Here is a 24,383-nt window from a genome sequence, read left to right as displayed (position 1 = left end):
GGATTCGAACCCGCCACCTTAGGTGTACGTGGCTGGCGCCCTAGCCGGTTGAGCTATAGGCGCCGAGCCAAAGACTAAGTCTTTATATCAAGGAATAGGTTAACTTGGTATTTAAACTGAAGATAATTTACAAATATGTATCTTAACAGAATCCCTTGAAAAGTATTTTCAGGGCTGTAATAACCAAATATAACATTTTGTAAAAGTGTTATGTTTACTTTGCTATGTTCTCAAAATATTTTCTATCACTCATTTAAATTTTTATTGCAAGAAACACCTTCTATTTCTGTCAAGAGTTATTTTCTTCAAAAGTGGAATCAAGGTTAAAAGTTTATTGTCCTAACTTTTTTTTTTTTTTTTTTTGAGACAGAGTCTTATTATGTTGCCCTGGGTAGAGTGCTGTAGCATCACGGCTCACAGCAACCTCAAACACTTGGGCTTAAGCGATTCGCTTGTCTCAGCCTCCCAAGTATCTGGAACTACAGGTGCCTGCCACAACGCCTAGCTATTTTTTTGTTGTAGTCGTCATTGTTTTTTAGCTGGCCTGGGTGGGATTCAAACCCCCCAGCTTGGGTGTATGTGGCCAACACCTTGTCTACTGAACTATGGGTGCTGCCTCTAAGTTGTTTTTTTGATTTTTCTGCTTTTTAAGTCTTTTCTTAAACAAATTTGTAAGCACTAATCTCTGTACCACAGTAGTTTTCTGATTTTGAGGAATTTTGTTGTGCATAACATGGCTTTCAACCAGCTGTGAAATAGATGTGTTGGTAACTGTCTATGCTTATGTTACCTTTACATAAATCCAAGGGTCATGCCTCCCTTTCTGTGTAGTACCTTCATGAAAATGGCATTATACATCGGGACTTAAAGCCAGAGAATGTTCTTCTGTCATCTCAAAATGAGGACTGTCTTATAAAGGTAAGAAACTTATGTTCTGTTTGTGACCACTTTGGTAGATTTCTGTTCAGAAACTCTTAATTCCTCAAATAAAAAGTGAGAGCATGAAAAGGTTGAGAATCTGACCTTTCCATGCTTACCAATTATTTGGGATCAGGTATTATAGCTTTTGTCCAGATAGATTCTAATTAGCTTCACTGTGTACAAGTCAGTTTTTTTTTTTGTTTGAGCCAGAGTCTCATTTTTTGCCCCTGGTAGAGCGCTGTGGAGTCATAGCTCATCGCAACCTCACACTCTTGGTCTCAAGCAATTTTCTTGCCTCAGCCTCCCAAGTAGCTGGGACTACAGGCACTTGCCACAAAGCCCAGCTATTTTTTTTTAGAGATGGGGGTCTCATTCTGGCTCAGGCTGGTCTCGAACTTGTTAGCTCAGGAAGTCCACCTGCCTCAGCCTGCCAGAGTGCTAGGATTACGGTGTGAACCCCCGCCCAGCCTTACAAGTCACTTTTGTTCTCAGAGGAGTTGTTTAAATGGACAAGTGAATCGCATGTTATTTCCTTTCCCTGTTCCTCAAGCCTGAGTTCACTTCAGAATCTCCTGTTAGGATTTTAAAATATCTGGACATCCAGGCTGGGCATGGTGGCTCACACCTGTAATCCCAGCACTTTGGAAAGCTGAGGTGGCAGGAACTCTTGAGACTAGGATTTAAGAGACCAGCTTCTGAACAATGAGACCCTATCTTTACTAAAAAAAAAAAATTTAAAATTGGCTGGGCATGGTGGAGTCTTCTTGAGCCCAGGAGTTTGAGATTGCAGTCAGCTGTGATCATACCATTGCAACCCAGCCCGAGCAATAGTGTGAGACTCTATATCTTAAAAAAGAAATCATGATACTCAGGCTACACCTCAGATACGAAGGGTGGCACCCAGGGTTATGGATCTTTTCCAAGCTCTCCAGGTATTCCAAGTTGCAGCCCACTTTGAGAAACGGGTCTAAGAAGAACCATGTATAACTAATTAGGATTGTAAAGTATCTATGAGAAGAGTTATGCAAAGTTATTTTAGGTCATAAGCTTTTATTTTGTTAATTTTTTTATTGTTGGAGATTCACTGAAGAAATAAGAAACTAGGTTACACTGATTGCTTTTGTAAGTCCCTCTTATAACTGTGTCTTGCCACCAAAAGGTGTGTCACTCATTGAGACCCCCCACCCCCCTCCCTCCTGCCCTCTCTCAGCTCTTTTTACCTCATCCCCCCCTTTTCTCTCTCTGCTTTTCCCTTTCTCTACCTCCTGCCATGTAGTAGTTCATTAATTGTCCTCATATCAAAATTGAGTACATAGGATTCATGCTTCTCCATTCTTGTGATGCTTTACCAAGAATAATGTGTTCCACTTCCATCCAGGTTAATATAAAGCATATAAAGTCTCCATCTTTTTTAATGGCTGAATGGTATTCCATGCTTTCATATACCACAGCTTGTTAATCCATTCCTGGGTTGGCAGGCATTTACGCTATTTCCACAATTTGGCGATTGTAAATTGAACTGCGATAAACAGTCTAGTGCAAGTGTTTGTATGGTAAAGGAATTTTTTTCCTTCTGGGTAGATACTCAGTAATGGGATTGCAGGATCAATTGGGAGGTCTAGCTTAAATTCTTTGAGGGTTCTCCTACTTCCTTTGAAAAAGATTGTATTAGTTTGCAGTCCCATCAGTGTAAAAGTGTTTCTTTCTCTCCATATCTGTGCCAGCATCTCCAGTTTTAAGATTTTGTGATGTGGGCCATTCTTGCTGGGGTTAGATGATATCTCAGGGTGGTTTTGATTTGCGTTTCCTTAATAATGAGGGACAATGAGCATTTTTTCATATGTTTGCTAGCCATTCATCTATCTTCTTTAGAGAAGGTTCTATTCATCTCTCTTGCCAGTTATCAAGCTATTGTCTGATTCAAAATATGCAAATATCCTTTCCCATTGTGTAGGTTGTCTGTTTGCTTTGGTTGTTGTCTTCTTAGTTGAACAGAAGCTTTTCAGTTTAATTAAGTCTCATTTATTTATTTTTCTTGTTGTTGCAATTGCCACAGAAGTCTTCTTCATAAAGTCTTTCCCCAGACCGATATTGTCAAGTGCTTTTCCTATGCTTTCTTTGAAGATTTTTGTCATTTTATGCCTTAAATTTAGGTCTTTTATCCATCTTGAATCAATTTTAGTGAGTGGAGAAAGGTGTGGGTCCAGTTTTAGTCTTTTACATGTGGATATCCAGTTCTCCCAGCACCATTTATTGAATAGAATTTTTTTTTTTTTTTTTTTGAGACAGAGCCTCAAGCTCTGGGTAGAGTGCCGTGGCATCATAGCTCACAGCAACATTTTTGAATAGGGAGTCTTTCCCCCAGTGTATATTCTTGTTTGGTTTATTGAAGATTAGGTGGCTGTAAGATGTTAGTTTCATTTTCTGGTTGTCCGTTTGATTCCAAATGTCTATGTTTCTATTTTTATGCCAGTACCTTGCTGTTTTGACCACTGTGGCCTTGTAGTACAGCCTAAAGTCTGATATGCTGATGCCTCCAGCTTTGTTTTTATTACTAAGAACTGCCTTAGCTATATGATGTTTTTTCTGGTTCCATACAAAATGAAGAATTGTTTTTTCCAAGTTTTGAAAGTATGATGTTGGTATTTTTTTTTTTTAGAAAATGCTTCATTTATTTATTTGTTTTTGGAGTTTTTGGCTGGGGCTGGGTTTGAACCTGCCATCTCTGGTATATGGGGCTGGTGCCCTACTCCTTTGAGCCACAGGCACCACTCCGATGTTGGTATTTTAATAAGAGATGGCATTGAATCTGTAGATTGCTTTGGGAAGTATAGGCATTTTAACAGTGTTGATTCTTCCTAGCCATGAGCATGGTATGTTCTTCCATTTGTTAATATCCTCTGCGACTTCTTCTCTTGGGGTTTCATAATTTTCTTTATAGAGGTCCTTCAACTCTTTTGTTAGGTATATATCTTGGTGAATATTGTCCGGACAACAGGTGCTCTTCTGGCATATGAGAGGCTAATCACAATGCTGGTACAGCTGTATGAGATGGAGACTGGCAGCATCTGCTGACTTCTTGGCCCTTAAACCCCACAAGGTTGAGAGCCTGAATCTTACCTCAGCCTGCTTAAAAGACACTTTAAACTATTAACCTTGGCTAAGCAGAAGCTTTCCCAGGAAAATACTTGTCATTGGGGTCTCTCTTGAAGTAGCTGCCCGCTTATCTAGATGTGCCAAAACTTGCCTCACTCTATGCCTCTGAGGGCTGAGGCTGCACCACAGCCCTCCTACTGCCAAACACTGAAAGCTCTGCTTTTCCCCAGCGTCTCAGTTCTGTCCTTTGGCTGCTCACAGTCACTAGATCACCCACCCGAGGTCACTGGGTCTAAGCCTCACTCTGCGACCCTGAGAGCAGAGCCTGCAGGGCAGTTCTCTCACAATGGCTTTGTGAGGCCCACAGCTGAACAATGTTAGCTCCATTCTGGCCCAGCAGCTCAGTCTCGGACCCTGGACAGTGTTTAAAGTCACCTGCACTCTCGCCCAAGTTCTTCCAAGGTAGTTCAACTGAGTGCCCAAGTCCAAAAAAACAAAACAACCCACAGGGAAGGCCTTCCCTGTCTTCAATCTTGCTGCTGTTGTAGTTACAGTTATGGCAGCCTCAGACCGAACGCAACCACTTGCCACTTCTCCACTGCTTTTGTCCTCCTCCTGGGGTCCAGAAGTCTCTTGCTGTCTCACTGTATCCCCAAAGGGATGTTTCTGGACAGAGACCACAAGCCAGAGATGCCTGGAGTCTTCTCTCCCCAATCTCACCACGCCTGGTTGCAAAGAAGCTGTGACTTGGCTGCCAACTTGCACCCTCCCGTCTCCATCATGTTATAGGCTTTTTGTAAGATGATAGAGCATAGGTAAGTTGGACAAACCTGAGTCTTGAAGTTGGTTCCGAGGCTGAGGAATTTTAATTTAAGCATAATAAAAACCTTAACTTGAAAGGCTTGAATTTGAATTTGTAGATTTCAGATTAATGGCAGGTATGTCTGCGATTTGTACACTAGAAACTGATCTGGCCTACATTTTTTTGAACTGGCAGATTATGTTAATCTTTTTATTTTATGACATCCTTAATAATTATTCCCTTTTGTCTTTAATTTTAGATTACTGATTTTGGGCAGTCAAAGATTTTGGGGGAGACGTCTCTCATGAGAACCTTATGTGGTACCCCTACGTACTTGGCTCCTGAAGTTCTTGGTTCTGTTGGGACTGCTGGGTATAATCGTGCTGTAGACTGCTGGAGCTTAGGAGTTATTCTTTTTATCTGGTAAGAGAAGTTTTCATTGCTTCAAAGTCTGGTTGGAGGTGATTAGGTGAAATCATAAACATGTCCAGGTAGCAAGCTTGTGTTGAATTTAGGTTACTTTTGGACCATCGATTTTAAAGAAAAATCTGATTTTTTCATTATGCTGAAAAAGAAATAGATATATCCAAATGCCACTGAGAATGCCATTTGATTTCTTTTCCTTTCTCTGTCTACCAATATTAAGCCTTAGTGGGTATCCACCTTTCTCTGAGCATAAGACTCAAGTTTCCCTGAAGGATCAGATCACCAGTGGAAAATACCACTTCATTCCTGAAGTCTGGGCAGATGTCTCAGAGAATGGTATGAATATCAAAGGGTTAAGAATTTGTGGTTTGCTAAAATGTGGATGTGCTGTGCTGGGAGTTTCTTTTCAAAATTCCATGATGTTTTCTTCTGTCAATTCTGTTCTTATTTTCTGTTGTTAATTTTGCACCATTTGAGAGGCAGAGGACTGAGAGGCTTCAGTTCTGAGTCTGCTAGTTCTTAGCTGTGTGATCTTAGGCAAGTTATTTAACTTGAGTTTCCATTTTCTTCATTTATAAAGGGGACCTCAATAACTTCAACCTTAAAGAGTTTTTGTGAGGGTTAAGTATAATGTACTCAAGTGGGTGATATATATTTAAATGTGTGAAATAATGAGTAAATTTTTAACTACAAAGTTTTCTTTAAGCATGTCAAAGCTAAATGTCATTAGTTACCTTGCATTTTGTAATTTAGAAGTGCAGCTTTGTTTTTTGAAGGAAAAAAAATAGAAGATTAAATATCAAATAATGTAACAGAGGTGATTGTATTGAATGTCAGCATATTTAAGGAATAATAATAATATGCTTACAATGTACAAGTTAGCCTGCAGTTGCTTGCTGAAGCAGTCTTTATTTTTGACCAGTCTGTAGTTTTAGGGAGACTCTGTGGCTGAGTAAATCTAACCGTTAATCCATGGATCTCAGGGAGACTTTGCTGTGAATTCTGAGTATCTTAGAACTGTGTGGAAGTTCAGATTTAATTAGTTTGAACTTGATTCTAGCCATAAGAGAGGTAACAGGGAGCTAAGAGATTGTGATGTCCCAGCAGGAAGAGATGGGAAGTGTCATTATTCCTGGTGTTCTCAGAGTACTCAGAATGCATAAAATCAGGAGATTAGAGGGCACTGCCCACTATGTCTGTTGGTTCCCTGATCTCAGACCCTTTCTCTTCTTTCTGGATAGTGGTCTGTAATTCTAGCATTCTATAATATTGCTGATTAAATGTATTCATCCTTTTCATTGTGTTTTGCCCAATTATCTTATTGCTTTAGCTTTGGACCTTGTCAAGAAGTTGTTAGTAGTGGATCCAAAGGTGCGTTTTACAACAGAAGAAGCCTTGAGACACCCCTGGCTTCAGGTGGGTATGGGATGGTGCCTGCCTGCTTCCTTGACATACACAGAGAACCCTGCTGCCTGATAGAGATGAGGAAGAGGACAGAAACATGTCTGCTCTGTTGGGTCTTTTTAATATAATTGCTTTAGGTGTATGGAGTGTGTGTGTGTGTGTGTGTGTAGGGGATGGGAAGGTATAGATGGCGGTTTGTTTGTTTGTTTGTTTGTTTTGAGACAGAGCCTCAAGCTATCCCCCTGGGTAGAGTGCTGTAGTATCACGCTCACAGCAACCTCCAACTCCTGGGCTCAAGGAAGTCTCTTGCCTCAGCCTCCCAAGTAGCTGGGACCACAGGCGCCCGCCACAACACCTGGCTATTTTTTGGTTGCAGCTGTCATTGTTGTTTTGGTGGGCCCAGGCTGGATTCGAACCCACCACCTTAGGTGTATGTGGCTGGCGCCTTAGCCACTTGAGCCATAGGCAGCGAGCTAGTTTGTTTGTTTGATCAACCTTTTTACAAGTTTTACAAGTTTTATTTATTTATTTTTTTGCAGTTTTTGTCTGGGGCTGGGTTTGAACCCGCCACCTCTGATAAATGGGGCTGGTGCCTTACTCCTTGAGCCATAGGCACCACCCCTGGGATCAACCTTTTAAATGTTACTTGTGGCTCTTAGATGTACAAGCTCACTTTAGGGCCTATTCTGCTTCCACTTGGCTGCCTTGAGATTGCAGTTTGGCCTGTGTTCCTTTGAGAAGTTGTTCTGGTTCCACCCTCATCCTTGTCCCCTCTCTACTCTGCAGGTGGGGTGGGCTGCATTCTACCCATCTTCAACTTTCAGTTAGGGAAGCTTCAGGGAGGTAGCAGAGGGCATTGTGGCAGGTGCCTGTAGTCCCAGCTACTTGGGAGGCTGAGGCAAGAGAATTGCTTAAGCCTAAGAGTTGGAGGTTACTGTGAGCTATGATGCAGTGGCGCTCTACTGAGGGCAACATAATGAGCCTCTGTCTCAAAAAAAAGTGTGTATATATGTATATATAAACTTATATATATATATGATATGTGTATGTATATATAGTTGAGGTTTTATTTTGGGAAACTTCAGTGTTTTTGAACAAACCAAATGGTTCTGTGGGTCTGGCACTGGACTGTGCATTGAACATGGGTTCTGGTCTCTGTTTTATGATAAACAGTAGTGTCCAGCTTTGAGAGCATCCCTTCTAGCCACTTTCTGTTTCATCTTTATTACCTGAAATAGAGCATACCTTTCTTTTGCCTTTGAGGTATAATTTAATTTTTTCCCCCTTTTTCTCCTGTCTTTTGTGGACAGAATTTTAGTAACTTGTGAGTAGGTTATAGACATCTCAAAAGAAAGATTTTTTTTTTTTTAAAGATAGGGTCTTGCTTTTCTCGAGTTGGTCTCAAACTTCCGAGCTCAAGTAATCCACCTGCCTTCAGCCTCCCAAAGTGCTGAGATTACAGACATAAGCCACCATGCCCGGCTTTCTTCTTCTTCTTTTTTTTTTTTTTCCCAAAGGAAAGATATTTACAGATAAACGTTGCTACTTGTGGTGACAGTAAGCTCCATCTTCATATTATTGCTAGCTGATCACATGTTTTAAATAGAGGCCTATTAAATAGAGCTGTGGTCACCCTGGTGGCACGGAAGGGCTGCCATGTGAGGGGCATTCCATTTTCGTTTCATTTGTTCATGCATTTGTGTATTCACAGCATAGTTAATGAGCTTGTATTCCAAGCACCGTTAGTCACTGGATGCAAAAAGGAATAGGATAAGATAGTCGTTGCCACAGGGAGCTGACAGTCTGGGTCCCGGCCTGTCCTGACCAGTCATTACAGAGCAGTGTGATATATGTAGTAATAAGGATAGGTGCACAGAGTATGGTTCTAAACCAGGACAAGGTAGGGCCCCTGCCCACAGCCCTCTGGGTATCCACATCTTCACACTGTGTGAGGAATGTCTTGATGCTGAATGGCCTGGCAATAAGGTTGGGGATTAGTGGGTCAGCATTTTCAAATATTTCCTGAATCCCTCTGATAGGGAGGCCCTGTGCCTATTAGAGTACCTGGCATCTGAGAGTGCTCAGAAAATATTTGTTCACTGAATGAGGAAGGTGGGTGAGGTGGATAGGCAGGAAGGCAAGGAGGATATTCCCAGTGGAGAGAGTGTAGTATTATCAAAATGGCATAGTAACTATAAAACAGTATTGGAGAGGAAGCAGATAATGATTCAAGCTACTAGATAGAGGATAGTTGAGCCTGTTATTAGTCTTTTAGTATTATAAAATTTCTATATCCCTCAAATTGCTGAATGTTGGAGGCCTTTGCTCCTGTGTCCTCTGCCCTTCCCTGCTATGGCTTCATGGGAGGCAGGGTGAGGTGGAGTGGAAAACACTAGATGAGACTTTGGAATCAGACAGTTCTGGCTCTGTGTTCTGCACATACCACTGAGAGTGGCTGGGCTGGGCTTCTGGCCAGCCCCACAGCCCACAATGCTAGTTGTAGATGTTTCTTTAACCTTTCTGAAGGTGGGGAGTGCTGTACCAGCTCACCTTTCAGGGCTCCCAAAGACCAATCCTTGATCCTTGCAGAAGTGAGCATTCAGGGAGGTGGGAATCACCCTTGTACACTTCCGTGAGTTGTCCTCTGTGCTTTCCCCTCTTCTTCTTGTAGCATGAAATACTTGTAATGCAGTGTTCTGTTCATTATCTTCCTTTCTTATTAGACTTGAGCTATTTGGGTTATTGCAGGATTGAAGTCCTTTTGGTAGCTTGTAAAGTATCCACTGGGTGAATTTTCCTAGGGTGCTTGGCTGGTTGTTAGGATGGCCTAAGTAAATGGCCTCATAGTTAGCAGGATTGAAGGGGATGGTAAGTGGTGGTCCCCAAAGAATTTGGGGAGCTGCATGGAGTCAGGCCAAGTCTGTGGCCTCCTGATTGCCATCTTTTGTTTTTTTCTTTTTGAGTTTAATTTATTTTAGGGAGAGAGTCTTGCTATGTTGCCCAGGCTGAAATGCAGTGGCTGTCCACAAGTGTGATCATAGTGCACTGCAGCTTTGCAGTTTTGGGCTCGATTGATCCTCCTGCCTCAGTCTCCTGAGTAGCTTTGACTACAGGTGTGTGCCACTGTGCCTGGCTCCCAATTGGCATCTTTCTCAAGTTTTGGGATGCTAGTTTAAAAAATCATTTCAGGCTGGGTGCAGTGGCTCACGCCTGTAATGCTAGCACTTTGGGAGACTGAGGAGGTAGATTGCTTGAGCTCAGGAGCTGGAGACCAGCCTGAGCAAGACCAAGACCCCCATCTCTACTAAAAATAGAAAAATTAGGCTCAGCGCCTATGGCTCAAGCGGCCAAGGCGCCAGCCACATACACCTAAGGTGGTGGGTTCAAATCCCCAGCCCGGGCCCGCCAAACAACAATGATGGCTGCAACCCAAAAATGGCCAGGCATTGTAGCAGGCGCCTGTAGTCCCAGCTACTTGGGAGGCTGAGGCAGGAGACTCGCTTGAGCCCAGGAGTTGGAGGTTGCTGTGAGCGGGATGCCATGGCACTCTACCCAAGGGGTAGCTTGAGGCTTCATCTCAAAAAAAAAAAAAAAAGAAAAGAAAAATTAGCTGGGCGTGGTGGTGCATGCCTGTAGTTCCAGCTACTTAGCAGGTTGAGGCAAGAGGACCACATGAACCCAAGAGTTTGAGGTTGGTGTGAGCTGCAATGTTGCCATGGCACTCTACCCAGGGTGACAGAATGAGACTGGGTCTCAACAAAACAAAACAAACAAAATAAAAAATCATTTGACCACTAGGGACTGTGGTTTTCTCACCCACTGAGAGTTCTGAGAGCTTGAAGGTACATGATTTCAACCAGTGTTGATGGAGCACACTACTTTGGGAATGCAGAGGGGAGTAGTTTGTGGTCTTTTTGATCTGAGAGCTTCAGTGATGGGCTGATTCTTAGTGGACAAACTGGATGTCTTTGCCTGTTTCCCTCATCCAGGGAAATCCTAACCCTGTCATCCTAGGAGCTTTCTTTCATTCAGACGCAGTCTACTTATATTTTCAATTTTTTCACAGGATGAGAACATGAAGAGAAAGTTTGAGGAGCTGCTGTCTGAGGAAAATAAGTCCTCAGTTCCAGGGCAGGTATTGGTATTCCTCATGATCATTAAATGTAGGCTGGTTTAAAGAGCTGGTGAATTTGAAGATTCTCTTGAGTCATAATTGCTGAACAATTTTTTAGCTAATATAACTGATACTTTGTTTAACTCGATCTATTCCAGCACCCTTAGAAGATTTAATGCTGGTATGTTTAAATATGGCTAAGAATTGTTATTCTAAAAGTCTCCAGCAAGGCAAGTTTAGAGGCTCAAATATAAATTTGTTGGAAAAATTAAAATTTGGGGAAGTGGTTGATTCCTTAATTATAATATTATTCTTAAAAATTTCTTTTTAAGTATAATTAATATCTGTTTATTCCTATCCTGCTTTCTTTTGGTGAATAATCTCTCCTCTTCCCCGCTGCTCCCTCTCAATTTTATAAATGGGAAAACAACTAAGGCACAAAAAAGATGGTCTTCCCACACAAGAGGAAGACTTAGGGCTACAAGTGAAAGGTATCGTAGTCCTCCTAAACTTGATTATTTAGGAAAAGATGTGTAACATGTGTCATTTAGTGGGCAGAAGCTACAAGGGAGAGAAATGTCAAGTAGGTAAATGTGTTTGAGTTGGGGGTATAGTGGAGATTCAGTTGTCAATAAATGAATGGTATGATAAGTTTAACATGAAATACTCCCATATTACTGGGAGCATATTGGGAAACTTTGGTAATCTTAAAGAAGCCAATGATTTTCTTATTTATTTATTTATTTGTTGCTAATGATTTTCTTGTGAACGTTTCTCCATTTTCCTTCATTGCCAGTCTTCCACTGGTCGAAAGCGGGCCCTTGAAGGGGAACCAGAGGATGCCGAGAGCACAAAGCGCCAGGCTGTGTGTGCTGCCGTGTCGTGATCACTGTGGTTTGAACATGAAAGAAATGTATCTTCTTTCATTCTGCTGACATCTTTTCTTTAAGTCTTTTTTAAAATAATATTTTAATTATGGGAATAATTGCTTTTCCACAATCATTGATGTATAATTAAAAACCTAATGATACCTGGGCTTTGTGCTTATGCTTGATAAACAGCTGTTCCGTTAAATGCTTTATTTTATGTTTAAAGTTGTGTGCCTTTCATCTGGAGCTCCACCTTGGCTGTCACCAGGCAGGTTTCTTGGGATGTCACCCTGATTTTAGTTTGAGAGAGCTGAATACAAATTTTAAAGGCCCCTTAGAAAGTTTCAGGGAAAGGGACATAGTGAGGTTGGGGTGGAGTTTGTATAGACTGGCTGGCTGGCTGCCAATGTCCTCTTGAGATGGCAGGTACCTTGGTGCATAATAACAGGCCAGTTTTAAATTCTCATTCTCACCTTTTTTCTTTTCTTTCCTTTTTTTTTTTTTTTGAGAGTGTGTCACTTTGTTGTCCTTGGTAGAGTGAGGTGGCATCATAGTTCACAGCAACCTCAAACTCTTAGGCTCAAGCGATCCTCTTACCTCAGCCTCCCAAGTACCTGGGACTGCAGAACCCTACTATAATGCCTGACTAGTTTTAGAGAGGGGGTCTCCCTCTTGCTCAGGCTGGTCTTGAACTCTGAGGTCAGACAATCCACTCATCCACTCTCCTTGACCTCTCAGAGTGCTAGGATTACAGGCATGAGTCACCAGGCCTGGCTTCATCTTCTCCTTCTTAAAGATACAGGTCTATAGTTCTTGAAACCTTGAAGCTAGATTATTAGTTATATAATTCAGTTTTCCAATTTTAGGATGGTTAGGTATAGTACCCCAGTGGAGTCCTGTAATCAAACATGTTAATATTTCTGCCACAGATATTTAAACAATAGGGATAGAGAAAGATTTTAAGTGGCCTTGTATCACTTCATATCAGTCTTTTCTGCCATATGAGTTATGGATGGCCTATTTTTCAGAATTGTTTGGGTTTGTAAGTGGAGACAAAGGGTGTGATTTTTATCATGTTGATGCAGTAATAATTAGGGACACTGTGCAGAGCCTACCCTTGGCTGGTCTTTTTTTTTTTTTTTTTTTGAGACAGTTTCACTTTGTTACCCTGAGTAGAGTGCTATGGCATCATAGCTCACAGCAACCTTAAGCTCTTGGGTTTAAGAGCTCTTCTTGCCTCAGCCTCCCCAGGGATGGGACCACAGGTGCCTGCCATAATTTCTGGCTAGTAGAGACCCATCTTGCTCAGGATGGTTTTGAACTGTGCTCAAGCAATTGCCTGCCTTGGCCTCCCAGAGTGCTAGGATTTCAGGTGTGAGCCACTGCACCTGGCCACCCTTGGCTACTCTTGTACTCAAGGTAATCTTATGAGCTAGGTCCTTTAGCAATCCTCAGGTTATAGGTGAGGAACCTAGGCTTAGAGGAAGACGGTAACTTTTCCAGTGACACATAGGTGGTAAGGCATTATGGCAGAGCTGGGACCCAATCCAGGTCTTTGTGACTCTTCTTTTGAGACAGACTCTTACTATGTCACCCTTGGTAGAGTGCTGTGGCATCACAGCTCACAGCAACCTCAAACTCTTGGGCTTAAGTGATTCTCTTGCTTTAGCCTCCCAAGTAGCTGGGACTACAGGAACCCACTACAATGCCTGGCTATTTTTTTGTTGTAGTTGTTACTGTTGTTTAGCAGGCCCTGGGCTTGTTTAGAACCTGCCAGCCCCAATGTATGTGGCTGGCACCCTAGCCACTGAGCTATAGGCGCTGAACCCCTGGCTATTTTTTTTAGGGATGGGGTCTCTCTCTGGCTCAGGCTGGTCTCGAACCTGTGAGCTCAGGCAACCCACCCACCTCAGCCTCCCCAAGTGCTAGGATTACCAGTGTAAGCCACAGCGCCCAGCGTGACTCTTTTTTTTTTTTGAGATGGAGTCTCACTCTGTTGCCCTGGATAGAGTACTCTGGCATCATAGCTCACAGCAACCTCAAATTCTTGGCCTTGAGGAATCCTCTTGCCTCAGCCTCCCAAGTAGCTGGGATTACATGTATCTGTCACAAAACAGGGCTAGTTTTTTTTTTCTATTTTTAGTAGAGACAGGATCTTGCTCTGGCTCAGGCTGGTCTTGAACTCTGAGCTCAGGCAATCCATCTGCCTCAGCTTCTCAGAGTGCTAGGATTACAGTGGTGAGGCATAGTGTCTCTGGCCAGTCTTTCTGACTCTTAAAACTCTTGTTCCTTGTCTTCTTAGTCACACATGTAGTCATACTCAGGGATGTTGACCCACACTGACAACTCATAAGAGACTAATATCCTAATATCTAAATCTAGAATGTCAATGTGTTCAATTATCATGAACAAGGAGTTGCCATTTGTCTGCACATTAAGTGTGTTCAGTCTTTGCAGGCTGGCTATAGGGACGGCCCATGATTGGTGGAAGATGAGAACATCTTGGTGGCAAGGACCATAAGTCTACTGCTTAACTGCATGGGAAAGGAGATTTGTTTCAGAAATTACAAATGGCTGGGCCTGGGAGCCTTAGGAGTGCAGGTACTTCTAATGGGTGGCTTTTTTTGTCTCTTTCTGATCCACTAGGGCTGCTGCTTTTGTAATTTTGCCTGGCTGGTGCTAGGTCACATTGTAGTTCATTGGTCATGCTATGAATTATGCACCATCCCTCTGGTGATTTGGCAGGGCAGGGTCAAGGGCACACATTCATTTCCCCAGGCAATCAGGTGAGAGAGAAAGGGGGCCAAGCTCATCCTTTTATCAGGAGCCCACTCCTATGATCTACCATTCATTCATTCATGAAGGTAGATCCCTCATGACCAAATCACCTATCAAAGGTCCCACCTCACCACTGCTGCATTGGGGATTAAGTTTCTAACATATGGCTGGATGCAGTGGCGAGTGTCTGTAGTCCCAGCTACGTAGGAGGCTGAGACAGTAGGATCACTTGAGTCCAGGAGTTCTGGGCTGTAGTGTACTATGCTGATCCGGTGTCCACACTAAGTTCAGCATCAATATGGTGACCTCTGGGGAGCTAGGGGCCACCAGGTTGCCTAAGGAGGGGTGAACCGGCTCAGGTTGAAAATGGAGCAGGTCAAAACTCCCATGTTGATCAGTAGTGGGATCGCACCTGTGAATAGCCACTGCACTCCTGCCTGGGCAACATAGCAAGACCCCGTCTCTAAAAAAAAAAAAAAAGTTTCTAACATGAATTTTGGGGGACGCATTCAGATCATAGCACTGAGCAGAGACTAGAGTGGTGTACTTTGAAAATGGAGGATGAGGCAATAATCCAAGGAACACTGGCAGCCACTAAAAGCTGAGAAAGGGGAGAAAATGGATTTTCTCTTCAGAATCTCCTAAAAAAAGTATACAACTTGACTTAAGCCAAGCAAAAATGATTTCAGGTTTCTGACCTATAAAACTATGAGACTAAGTTTGTATTGTTTTAAGCTACCTATTTGTGGTATTAGCTCTCTCTGTTTGTTGTAACAGTCGTAGAAAACTTATACTTAGCAGTGGGAGACATCAGCTGCTGATTTGGGGCCTCCTTGCACCTGCTTCCTTTCCTAACCTCACTTGATTTTCTTTTACAGGAATTCTTTTCCCTATCCTGTGAAGTTAGGGGTGGGAAGGATGATAAAGCTATGAGGATGTCTGCACCCTCACTGTGGAAGCTGAAGGGGTCCCTAATGCTCCTCCCATTGGTCACCTAGGCTGGACTTTGAATCATGAACAAATGGAGCTGGGTGGCACATTAATGGTAGGAAGAATATTGTGTTAACTTGAGCGCTGCACTTCCTAACTTTGGCTTTGTGTAAGTGACCTTGTATTGCTGAGCCTTTGTTTCCTTATCTACAAAATGGGTGCAGTAAGAGTACCAACCTGTATGCTGTTTGTGAGGATTGAGTGGAGGAAAGTCCATAAAGTATCTGGCATGTGCTAAAGGATTCATCAGTGGTGGGAGTAGCTAGAAGGAGTCATAGAAAGTTCTTGAGCCAGAGAAGTAACATCTTTTCAGCTCTTTTGGGGACATGCGACATGCGTTATTGGGTTACTCTTGACCAAGCAGATTTGGCAAATGCCAGGCCTGGGGTGGGTGGTGGGAGCAGAGGTGGAGGGCCATAACTGTTCCCTTTTGTGAAGCAGTCAAGTTGTTCCATGGTGGACCCACTGCTTGCCTATGTGATGGTGCAGTGGGTACTTCTTACTTGTGCCAGCCCTGTACTCAGTACTTCTTTTTTTTTTGAGATGGAGCCTCAAGCTATCCCCCCTGGGTAGAGTGCCATGGCATCACGCTCACAGCAACCTCCAACTCCTGGGCTCAAGCGAGTCTCCTGCCTCAGCCTCCCAAGTAGCTGGGACCACAGGTGCCCACCACAACGCCCGGCCATTTTTTGGTTGCAGCCTGGGCTGGGGATTCAAACCCGCCACCTTAGGTGTATGTGGCTGGCGCCTTAGTGGCTTGAGCCACAGGCGCCGAGCCTGTACTCAGTACTTCTTGTGGTAATTGTATCCCAGTTTTTCAGGGGGGGTAGCACCTCTTCTCTGACTTCCCTATTTTCTCCATGTCCTTCTGGAGGGGATGGGCCTAACCCTTTCCTAGAGGGGCTCTATATAGCCAGGTTTAGCTAATCTGGCTATTGTGAATGGCTTAGCTAGGGGCATGTGGCCTAAATTGGTCCCATAAAAGTCCACCCTGGGACTTTGGTCAAAACTATTGGGATGCAGCCCCTGCTTTCTTGAGGGCAGATGTGAGCTAGGAACGGCTTCTCAGGCCACTATGTGGAAAGAAGTATAAGAGAGTGAAGTTATCACCCAGGGAAGGAAGCAAATGCTCAGAGGGTAGAGAGAACTGAGGTGGTCTGAGCACTCAGGTGCAGCTATGTGTAAAGTGAAGCGCCACTCCAGCCCTTTTGGATTATGTGATCAAGGATCAGTTATGTTCCCTTGGTTTACTTAAGGTTTTTTTTTGTCTTGTTTTTGGCCACTTGCATATGAAAAAGGCAGGCTTCTGAAGATTCCTTTTCCTACTAGGGAGAACATTCTCTGCTGTTTTTCAGCTAACTTTAGGGTTTCCAGAGAGGTTTGGGGGAGAAAATGGAAAGTGAAAATGTGGGGAGAGTCCCTTGCAGCCTCATGGTTCAATGAACTCCCTGCTAATTATACCACAGAGTTTGGGGGCACAGCCCCTTTCATTAAACTTTTAGAGGAATCTTGGATGGATAGGACAGAAATTACAGTGAACCTCAGAGAGCTTGGTGTGTGCCAGGCATTGTGCTCTGGGACTTACTGAATAATGATGTTTTGGTCACACAGTAGACCTCATGTAAATTGGTGTCCCCCTAAGATTATATTAAATTATGGCCAGGCATGGTGGCTCAGGTCTATAATCCTAGCACCCTGGGAGACTGAGATTGGTGGATTGCTTGGACTCAGGAGTTCAAGACCAGCCTGAGGAAGAGTGAGACCGGTCTCTTCTAAAAATAGAAGAAAAACAAAACTAGCCAGTAAGGTGGTTCAGGCCTGTAGTCCCAGCTACTTGAGAGGCTGAGGCAAGAGGATCCCTTGAGCCAGAGAGTTTGAAGTTGCTGTGAGCTATGACGATGCCACGGCACTTTACTGAGGGCAACAGAGTGAGACTCATGTCTCCAAAAAAAAAAAAAAAAAATTAAATTCCACGGATGTTGGTAGGGCAGTGAATTACTCATGTATTTGTGGTGCCATAATGTTGGTAGGGCAGTGAATTACTCATGTATTTGTGGTGCTGCTGGTACTACGAAAGTACCTATAGCACGTACAGTTATGTACAGTATATACTACTTGATAATAAATGACTGTTACTGGTTTATGTATGTTCTACATTTTGCTTTTCATTATTATTTTAGTGTATGCTCCTGCTCAAAAAAAGTTAACTGTAAAACAGCCTCAGGTCCTTCAGGAGGTATTCTAGAAGAAGGCATTGTTATAGGAGATGACAGGTCCACGAATGTTATTGCCCATAAAGACCTCCCAGTAGGACAAGATATAGAGGTGGAAGTCAGTGACATTGATGATCCTAACCTTCTGTAGGCCTAGGCTAATGTGTTTGTGTCTTAGTTTTTAACAAAGTTTAAAAAGCTAAAAAAAAATTAAATAGAACAAAAGCTTATAGTATAAGGATATAAAGAAAATATTTTTGTACAGATTTACAATGTGTTCGTGTTTTAAACTAAGTATTGTTATAAGAGAATCCAAAAGTTAAAAAGTTTTTTTTTTTTTTTGAGACAAAGTTTCACTATGTCACCCTTAGTAGAGTGCTATGGTGTCACAGCTTACAGCAACCTCAAACTCTTGGGCTTAAGCAATTCTCTTACTTCAGCCTCCCCAGTAGCTGGGACTACAGGCCCCGCCACAACTCCTGGTTATTTTTTTGTTGCAGTTGTCATTGTTGCTTTACCTGGCCAGGGCTGGGTTTAAACCCACCAGCCCTTGTATATGTGACCAGTACCCTACCCACTGAGCTACGGGCACCACCAAAAGTTAAAAAGTTTTTAAGATAAAAAGGTTACAGTAAGCTTAAGTTAATTTATTACTTAAGAAAGAAAAATAATTTTTAATTTAGTGTAGTGTAAGCCTTCACATTCTCTCACCACTTACTGACTGACCCAGAGCAACTTCCAGTCCTGCAAGCTTCATTCACGGGAAGTACCCTATACAAGTGTGCTGTTTTTTTTTTTCCTACTGTATTTTTTATTGTACCTTTCCTATGTTTAGATCCACAAATGCTTAGCATTGTGTTACAACTGTTGCCAGTATTCAATACAGTTACCTGCTGTTCAGGTTGTAGTATGTGAGCTATAACATCTAACCTAGGTGTGTGTGTAGTAGGCTATCCCATTTATATTTAAGTTCACTAGTGATGTTAGCATGACAACGAAATTACCTGAGGCATTTCTCAGAACTGTCCCCTGGGTAAGTGCTGCATGACTGCACATGCATCATCTAGAATTATTGCTTGCATCAACTTTGGACTGGACATGTAGAAATCAAAGCTTTCTGGCTTGGTCAAATGACCTGTTCAACGTTTCCCAATTATCAAGAGACAGAGGCAGAATTTGAGAATTTCTTTATCTGGAACCTTCCAGAGATCTTGTCTCCTGATCTCCACCTGGTAAATATTAGACGCAGTGCTGAGGTTTTGTTCAGATTATTTCATCGAGTCCTCGAGTTATAGAGAAAACAGGCCCTAGAAGACCTGATATTAATCATGCGAGGGTTAGTGAAGATGCAGAACTTGAATTCAGGTTTTCCATTAAGTCTGGCTCTCCCCGGGACATGGGCATTCACTGTGCCACCTACACTTGTGCACGTGGTGCACACCTCCACGATGGGGATCTCATAAGTTTAGTGGTATCCTTTTCCAGGCACTTCTTAGGGGTAAGTCTGTCCTGGCCCAGAGCTTCGCCCCCCGGACCCGCCCTTTGGGCGAAGCAAAAGAGGTAGTGTGGGGGAAGGGTTTGAGGGGTCCAGGCCCGGGGTGGTCCGCAGTGCGGCAGACGGCCGTGCGGAGAAGGGAAGTGCAAGCTCTCCCTCCAGGTCTCACGGACGCGGCGGGGGTGAGCGCAAAGCCGGGAAGAGCCGCCAGCTCCAGAGGGCGCAAGGAGGAACGCGCGGGGAAGGGGCGCGGCGACGGCGTGCGTGCGCGGGGCTAGTGTGAAGCCGCGGGGACGCGCGTGCGCGCTTGGGGGGCCGTGTGGCTGGCCGCGGCGGCGCGCGGCACGGCGGGAACATGGCGCGCGGCTCCGGCGCGCGCGCCTAGCTGGCGGGACCGTTAGCTCCTGGCTGACGCGGCCCGGGCCCCGTGGGGATGGAGCAGTCGCCGCCGCCGGCTCCAGAGCCGACCCAAGGGTTGACCCCGGCGCGGAGCCGCAGGCGGCGTGAGCCCGAGTCGCCGCCGGCGCCGGCGCCGGTGAGTGCGTGAGAGGCTCGGGCCGGGAGAGTTTCTTTGTGAAACTCCGTCGGTGTGAGCTGGGCCGGGCCTCAGCTGCTGAGGAGCTCCCGGAAGCCGCCTCGCGGTCCGGGTTCAAGCCTGCTGCGAGCCGTTAGGCAGCGAGACCCGGTCCGCTGCCTCCTTGCCTCAGTTTCTGAGGGAGTGTGTGTGTACGCGTGCGCGCGCGAGAGATTGCGGGGGGGGGGGCTTTATACAGTCGGCGCCTAATGTGCGATGAGCCTCCTCTTGGCCCCCGCCCCTTTAGGATGGGCCCTGGGGACCCGGCCCTCAAGCGTGGCATCTACGGGGAGAAAGGTGATGGCACAGCCTGGGAGGCTTAGGTGCCACCAGTCGTAGGTGGAGCTTGTAAAAAGCGAGCTGTCCGTCCCCGGGAGGGAGCAAGTCTGTTGGTGGCTTGTAAAGCTTTCCATCCACCTCGGCTTCACTGTGTGTTTGGGCTGCCAGGGTGAAGAATGCTGAAAGAAACGGACTTTGGAGGTGGGGCTCCCGCTGCATGGGATGGATGGCCCTGAGTTGTGGACTCTAGAGCTTTTTTCTTTTTCAGGCTCCCAAACTGCTAGGACGCGGGAGTAATCCAGAGTATTTATTTACTTATTTTTTTAAGAGACAGAGTCTCACTTTGTCGTCCTTGGTAGAGTGCCATAGCATCACAGCTCACAGTAACCTCCAGCTATTGGGTTTAGGCGATTAGCTGGGACTACAGGCGCTCGCCACAACGCCCGGCTATTTTTTTGCAGTTTGGCCGGGGCCGGGGCCATGCTCAAACCCCCCACCCTCGGTATATGGGGCCGGCGCCCTACCCACTGAGCCACAGGCGCTGCCCAATTGAACATATAGGCTTCACGCCCTTAACGAAGTCCACAGACTCTGGCTCTCCAAGGCAGGGAAGCAGATTTTTATTTTTTTAACAAACTGAAGTTGTTACGAGCAGGGGAGTTTGGCAAGCGAGCAGGGGAGTTTGGCAAGCGTTCTAGAGAGTAAGCTGCCTGAGAGCAGGGACCTGTTCTTTCATACTTCACAGAGGCATCCAGGTACCACGTGGGAGATGATTGGTAAATGTTTGAAGGAGACTAAATGACTAGTGAGTGTGCAAAATAAGAGTTCTTGAGATATTTTCAAGAGCTTGAGATTAATTTCTCTGTCAGATTTACTGTATATTGTGTGATTTTTCTCTGCTCCGAACTTTTGTGGCTGTTTAAAATGCCATGTTTTCAGTATGTTCTAGGCGAAAGTATGCTGCTTAGTATAAACCAACAACTGTGTCTGCCCTAGCTAGATTAAAATTAATTCTGAAACAAAATTGTGAATAAAAGTGCTTATTTCCTTCTCTTCATCATTTGGGAACACCAGATGTAGAGGATTTTGTTTGCCTTTGAGGCAGGTAAATATTTACATTTTCATGAAAGGATTTTTTTTTTTTTTTTTTTTGAGACTGAGTCTTACTTTGTTGCCCTGGGTAGAGTTCCCTGGCATCATATCTCACTAACCTTAAACTCTTGGGCTCAGGTGATCCTCAGCCTCCTGAGTAGGTAGGTCTATAGGAGCCAGCCACCACTTTTGTTTGTTTTTAGAGAGGGGTCTTCCTCTTGTTCAGGCTGGTCTGGAACTCCTGACAGCAACACTCGCCTTGGCCTTCCAAAGAGCTATGAAAGCAAATCTTAATTACTGTTTACTCAGGAAAGTTGGCAATTTGCTTAAACCTGAGCATTGGCAGTCTTTATGGGATATTTTGGAATTGCAAAAGTGAGATTTATGATTAGTCCAGAGCCAATGCTAAAATAGAATGTTTTTAAAATTGTTTAATATTTTAGGGGCTTTTTTTCCATTAAGTTAAATTTCATTTAGTTGGTTTCATTTCAGTAGGATTTGTTGTTCACTGGAGAAAATGCAGAGGGTGCCAAAAACATACACACGCACTCTAAGCAATGTTATCTATATTATTTCTTGAAGTTGAATTAAAGGTCCTGCTGCTAGGTAAATGTACCTAGACATGTTACACATAACCATTTACCTGTAATTTGTACACCTTAAAAAAATGATCAATTTTACTTTCAACAAGATTGCTTAAATTGTGTATACATGTTTTTAGCACTCTTGGTATGCATGTGTATGAAGACCAGACTTTTAGAATTGAGATTGCATTTGAAGAAGAAAAATTGGAAAAATTAGGCACGTTAGTCTCTTGATGTGTTTTGGGCTTTTTTTTTTTTTTTTGAGACAGAGTCTCACTCTGACACCGTCAGTACAGTGCCATGGTATCATAGCTCATAGCAACCTCCATCTCTTGGGATCAAGTCATTCTCTTGCCTCAGCCTCCCAAGTAGCTGGGACTACAGGTGCCTGCCACAATGCCTGGCTGTTTTTTTAGAGGTGAGGTCTTGCTCTTGCTTGGGCTGATCTCCAACCTGTGAGCTCAGAGCAGTCCACCTGTCTTGGCCTCCCAGAGTGCTAGCATGCTAGGATTACAGGTGTGAGCCACTGGGCCTGGCCTACAATGTGATTTTTCTGAAAGGTATGCAGATATGTCTTTTAAAAAAACAATTGAGATATATAAAGATAAATGAGAAATTAACCTATGAAATTAACCCCTTTAGTGTGGTGGAGTATAACCATGTAAGCAGGTATCAGTACTTCATTGCCTTTTATTGCAGAATATTCTATTGAGTGGAACCATGTTTTGTTCATTCATCCGTTGATAGTCATGTGAGTTTCCCGCCAATTTTTGCCTGCAATGAATAATGCTGCCATGAATAACATACGTGTTCATTTTTCTTGGTTATACCTCTAGGAGTAGAAGCACTGGATTTTGTGATAACTTCTGTTTAACCTTTTGAGCAACTGCCAAACTATTTTCTTTCTTTCTTTCTTTCTTTTTTTGTAGAGACAGAGTCTCACTTTATTGCCCTTGCTAGAGTGCTGGGTGGTGTCACACAGCTCAGAGCAACCTCCAACTCCTGGGCTTAGGCGATTCTTTTACCTTAGCTCCTGAGTAGCTGGGACTATAGGCACCTGCCACAATGCCTGGCTATTTTTTTGTTGCAGTTTGGCTGGGGCCGAGTTTGAACCCGCCACCCTTGGTATATGGGGCTGGCACCCTACCCACTGAGCCACAGGTGCTGCCCCCAAACTGTTTTCTAAGGTGCTGCCCAATTTTATATCTTTACTAGCAAAGTATGAAGGTTCCAGTTTTTTGCTTCCTGGCCAGTTGTCTCTCTTTAAACTTTAACCATCTTAGTAGGTGTGGAGTGGTATTTCATTGTGGTTTTGATTTTCCTTTCCCTTATGACTAATGGTGTTGGACATGTTTTCTTGTGTTTATTTGCCATTTGTATATCTTCTTTGAATAAATGTCTATTCAAATCTTTTGTTCAGTTTTTTGCCCATTTTTATATTGGGTCATTTGTCTTTATTATTGAGCTGTAGTTCTTTAAATATTCTGGATATTAAACCCTTATCAGATGTGATTTGCAAATATTTTTCCCATATTGTGTTTGTATTTTTACTTTTTTTGATTTTTCCTTTTCTTTCTTTCTCCTTTCTTTTTTTATTCCTCCCCTCCCCTCTCCTTCCTTCCTCTCGCTTTCTTTCCCTTCCTTTCCCTTTTTTTTTTTCCAGACAGATTATAGCTCTGTCACCCAGGCTGGAGTATAGTGGTAAGATGATAACTCTTCCCTATCCTCTTGCTTCAGCCACCCAAGTAACTAGGACTACCTGGCTAATTTTTTTAGTTTTTGTAGAGAAAGGTCTTGCTACATTGCCCAGGCTGGTCTTCAATTCCTTGCCTCAAGCAATCTTCCCATTCTTACCTCTCAAAGTGGGATTATAGGTGTTAGCCACTGCACTTGGCCTAATACTGTCCTTTGATACCAAAAAAGATTTTAATTTTGAGTAAGTCCACTGTATGTGTTTTTTTTCTTTTATTGCTTATGCTTTTGGTGTCATCTAAGAATATATTACCAAATCCAAGGTGATATGAATTATGTTTTCTTCTAACAGCTTTATGATTTCAGCCCTTGTTTGTAGACTGTTGATTCGTTTTAGTTAATTTATGTGTGTTGTGTGAGGTAGTGGGCCATATTCTTTCTTTCATATGTAGATATCTAGTTCTTCCAGCATTAAGTATGGAAAAGATTGTTCTTTCCCCCCAACTGAATGGTTTCTCACCCTTTTTGAAAATCAATTGAGTGTATGTGATGTTTTATTTTTGGACTTACAATTCTATTCTCTTGATCTATATGTCTTCATGTAGTACTACTTTTGATTACTGTAGCTCAATAATAGGTTTTCAAATTAAGTCTACATTCTCTCTCTGTTTTTTTTTTTTTTTTTTTTCTTTTTTTTGACAGAACCTCAGTCAGTCGCCCTGGGTTGAGTACTTTGGAATTATAGCTCACAGCAACCTCAACTCCTGGGCTTAAGTGATCCTCTTGCCTTAGTTTCCCAAGTAGCTAGCCTGCCATAATGCATGGCTAGTTTTTGTCTTTTTAGTAGAGATAGGCTCTCCCTGTTGCTCAGGCTAGTCTAGAACTCCTGGGCTCAAACAATCTATTTGCCTCAACCTCCCGAAGTGTCAGGGTTACAGGTGTGAGCCATTGAGCCTGGCCCTCTTTTTTTTTTTTTTTTTTAATTAAATGATAGCTGTGTACATTAATGCAAACATGGGTTACAGTGTAGTGTTTTCATATACAGTTTGAAATA

The 24,383-nt window shown here is 43.4% G+C and overlaps 1 protein-coding gene across 1 annotated transcript in view; it reads left to right on the top strand.

Annotated features, from left to right (window-relative positions):
• Window positions 1-11,700, top strand: part of CHEK2 (checkpoint kinase 2) — a 46,656-nt gene extending 34,956 nt beyond the window's left edge. Inside the window, 7 exon segments of the mRNA XM_012805190.1 lie at window positions 653-671; window positions 808-918; window positions 5,079-5,242; window positions 5,466-5,581; window positions 6,576-6,661; window positions 10,716-10,790; window positions 11,560-11,700. Of these exon segments, the coding sequence (XP_012660644.1) occupies window positions 653-671; window positions 808-918; window positions 5,079-5,242; window positions 5,466-5,581; window positions 6,576-6,661; window positions 10,716-10,790; window positions 11,560-11,649 (661 nt within the window). The 3' untranslated portion in view covers window positions 11,650-11,700.
• Window positions 11,701-24,383: the final 12,683 nt, after the last annotated feature.

This window comes from Otolemur garnettii, unplaced genomic scaffold, assembly GCF_000181295.1.
Source record: "Otolemur garnettii isolate 467f Iridium unplaced genomic scaffold, OtoGar3 scaffold00038, whole genome shotgun sequence".
NCBI classification, from domain to species: Eukaryota; Metazoa; Chordata; class Mammalia; order Primates; family Galagidae; genus Otolemur; species Otolemur garnettii.
Note: the sequence above shows the minus strand (reverse complement) of the source record. Positions and strands in the feature narration are given on the sequence as shown.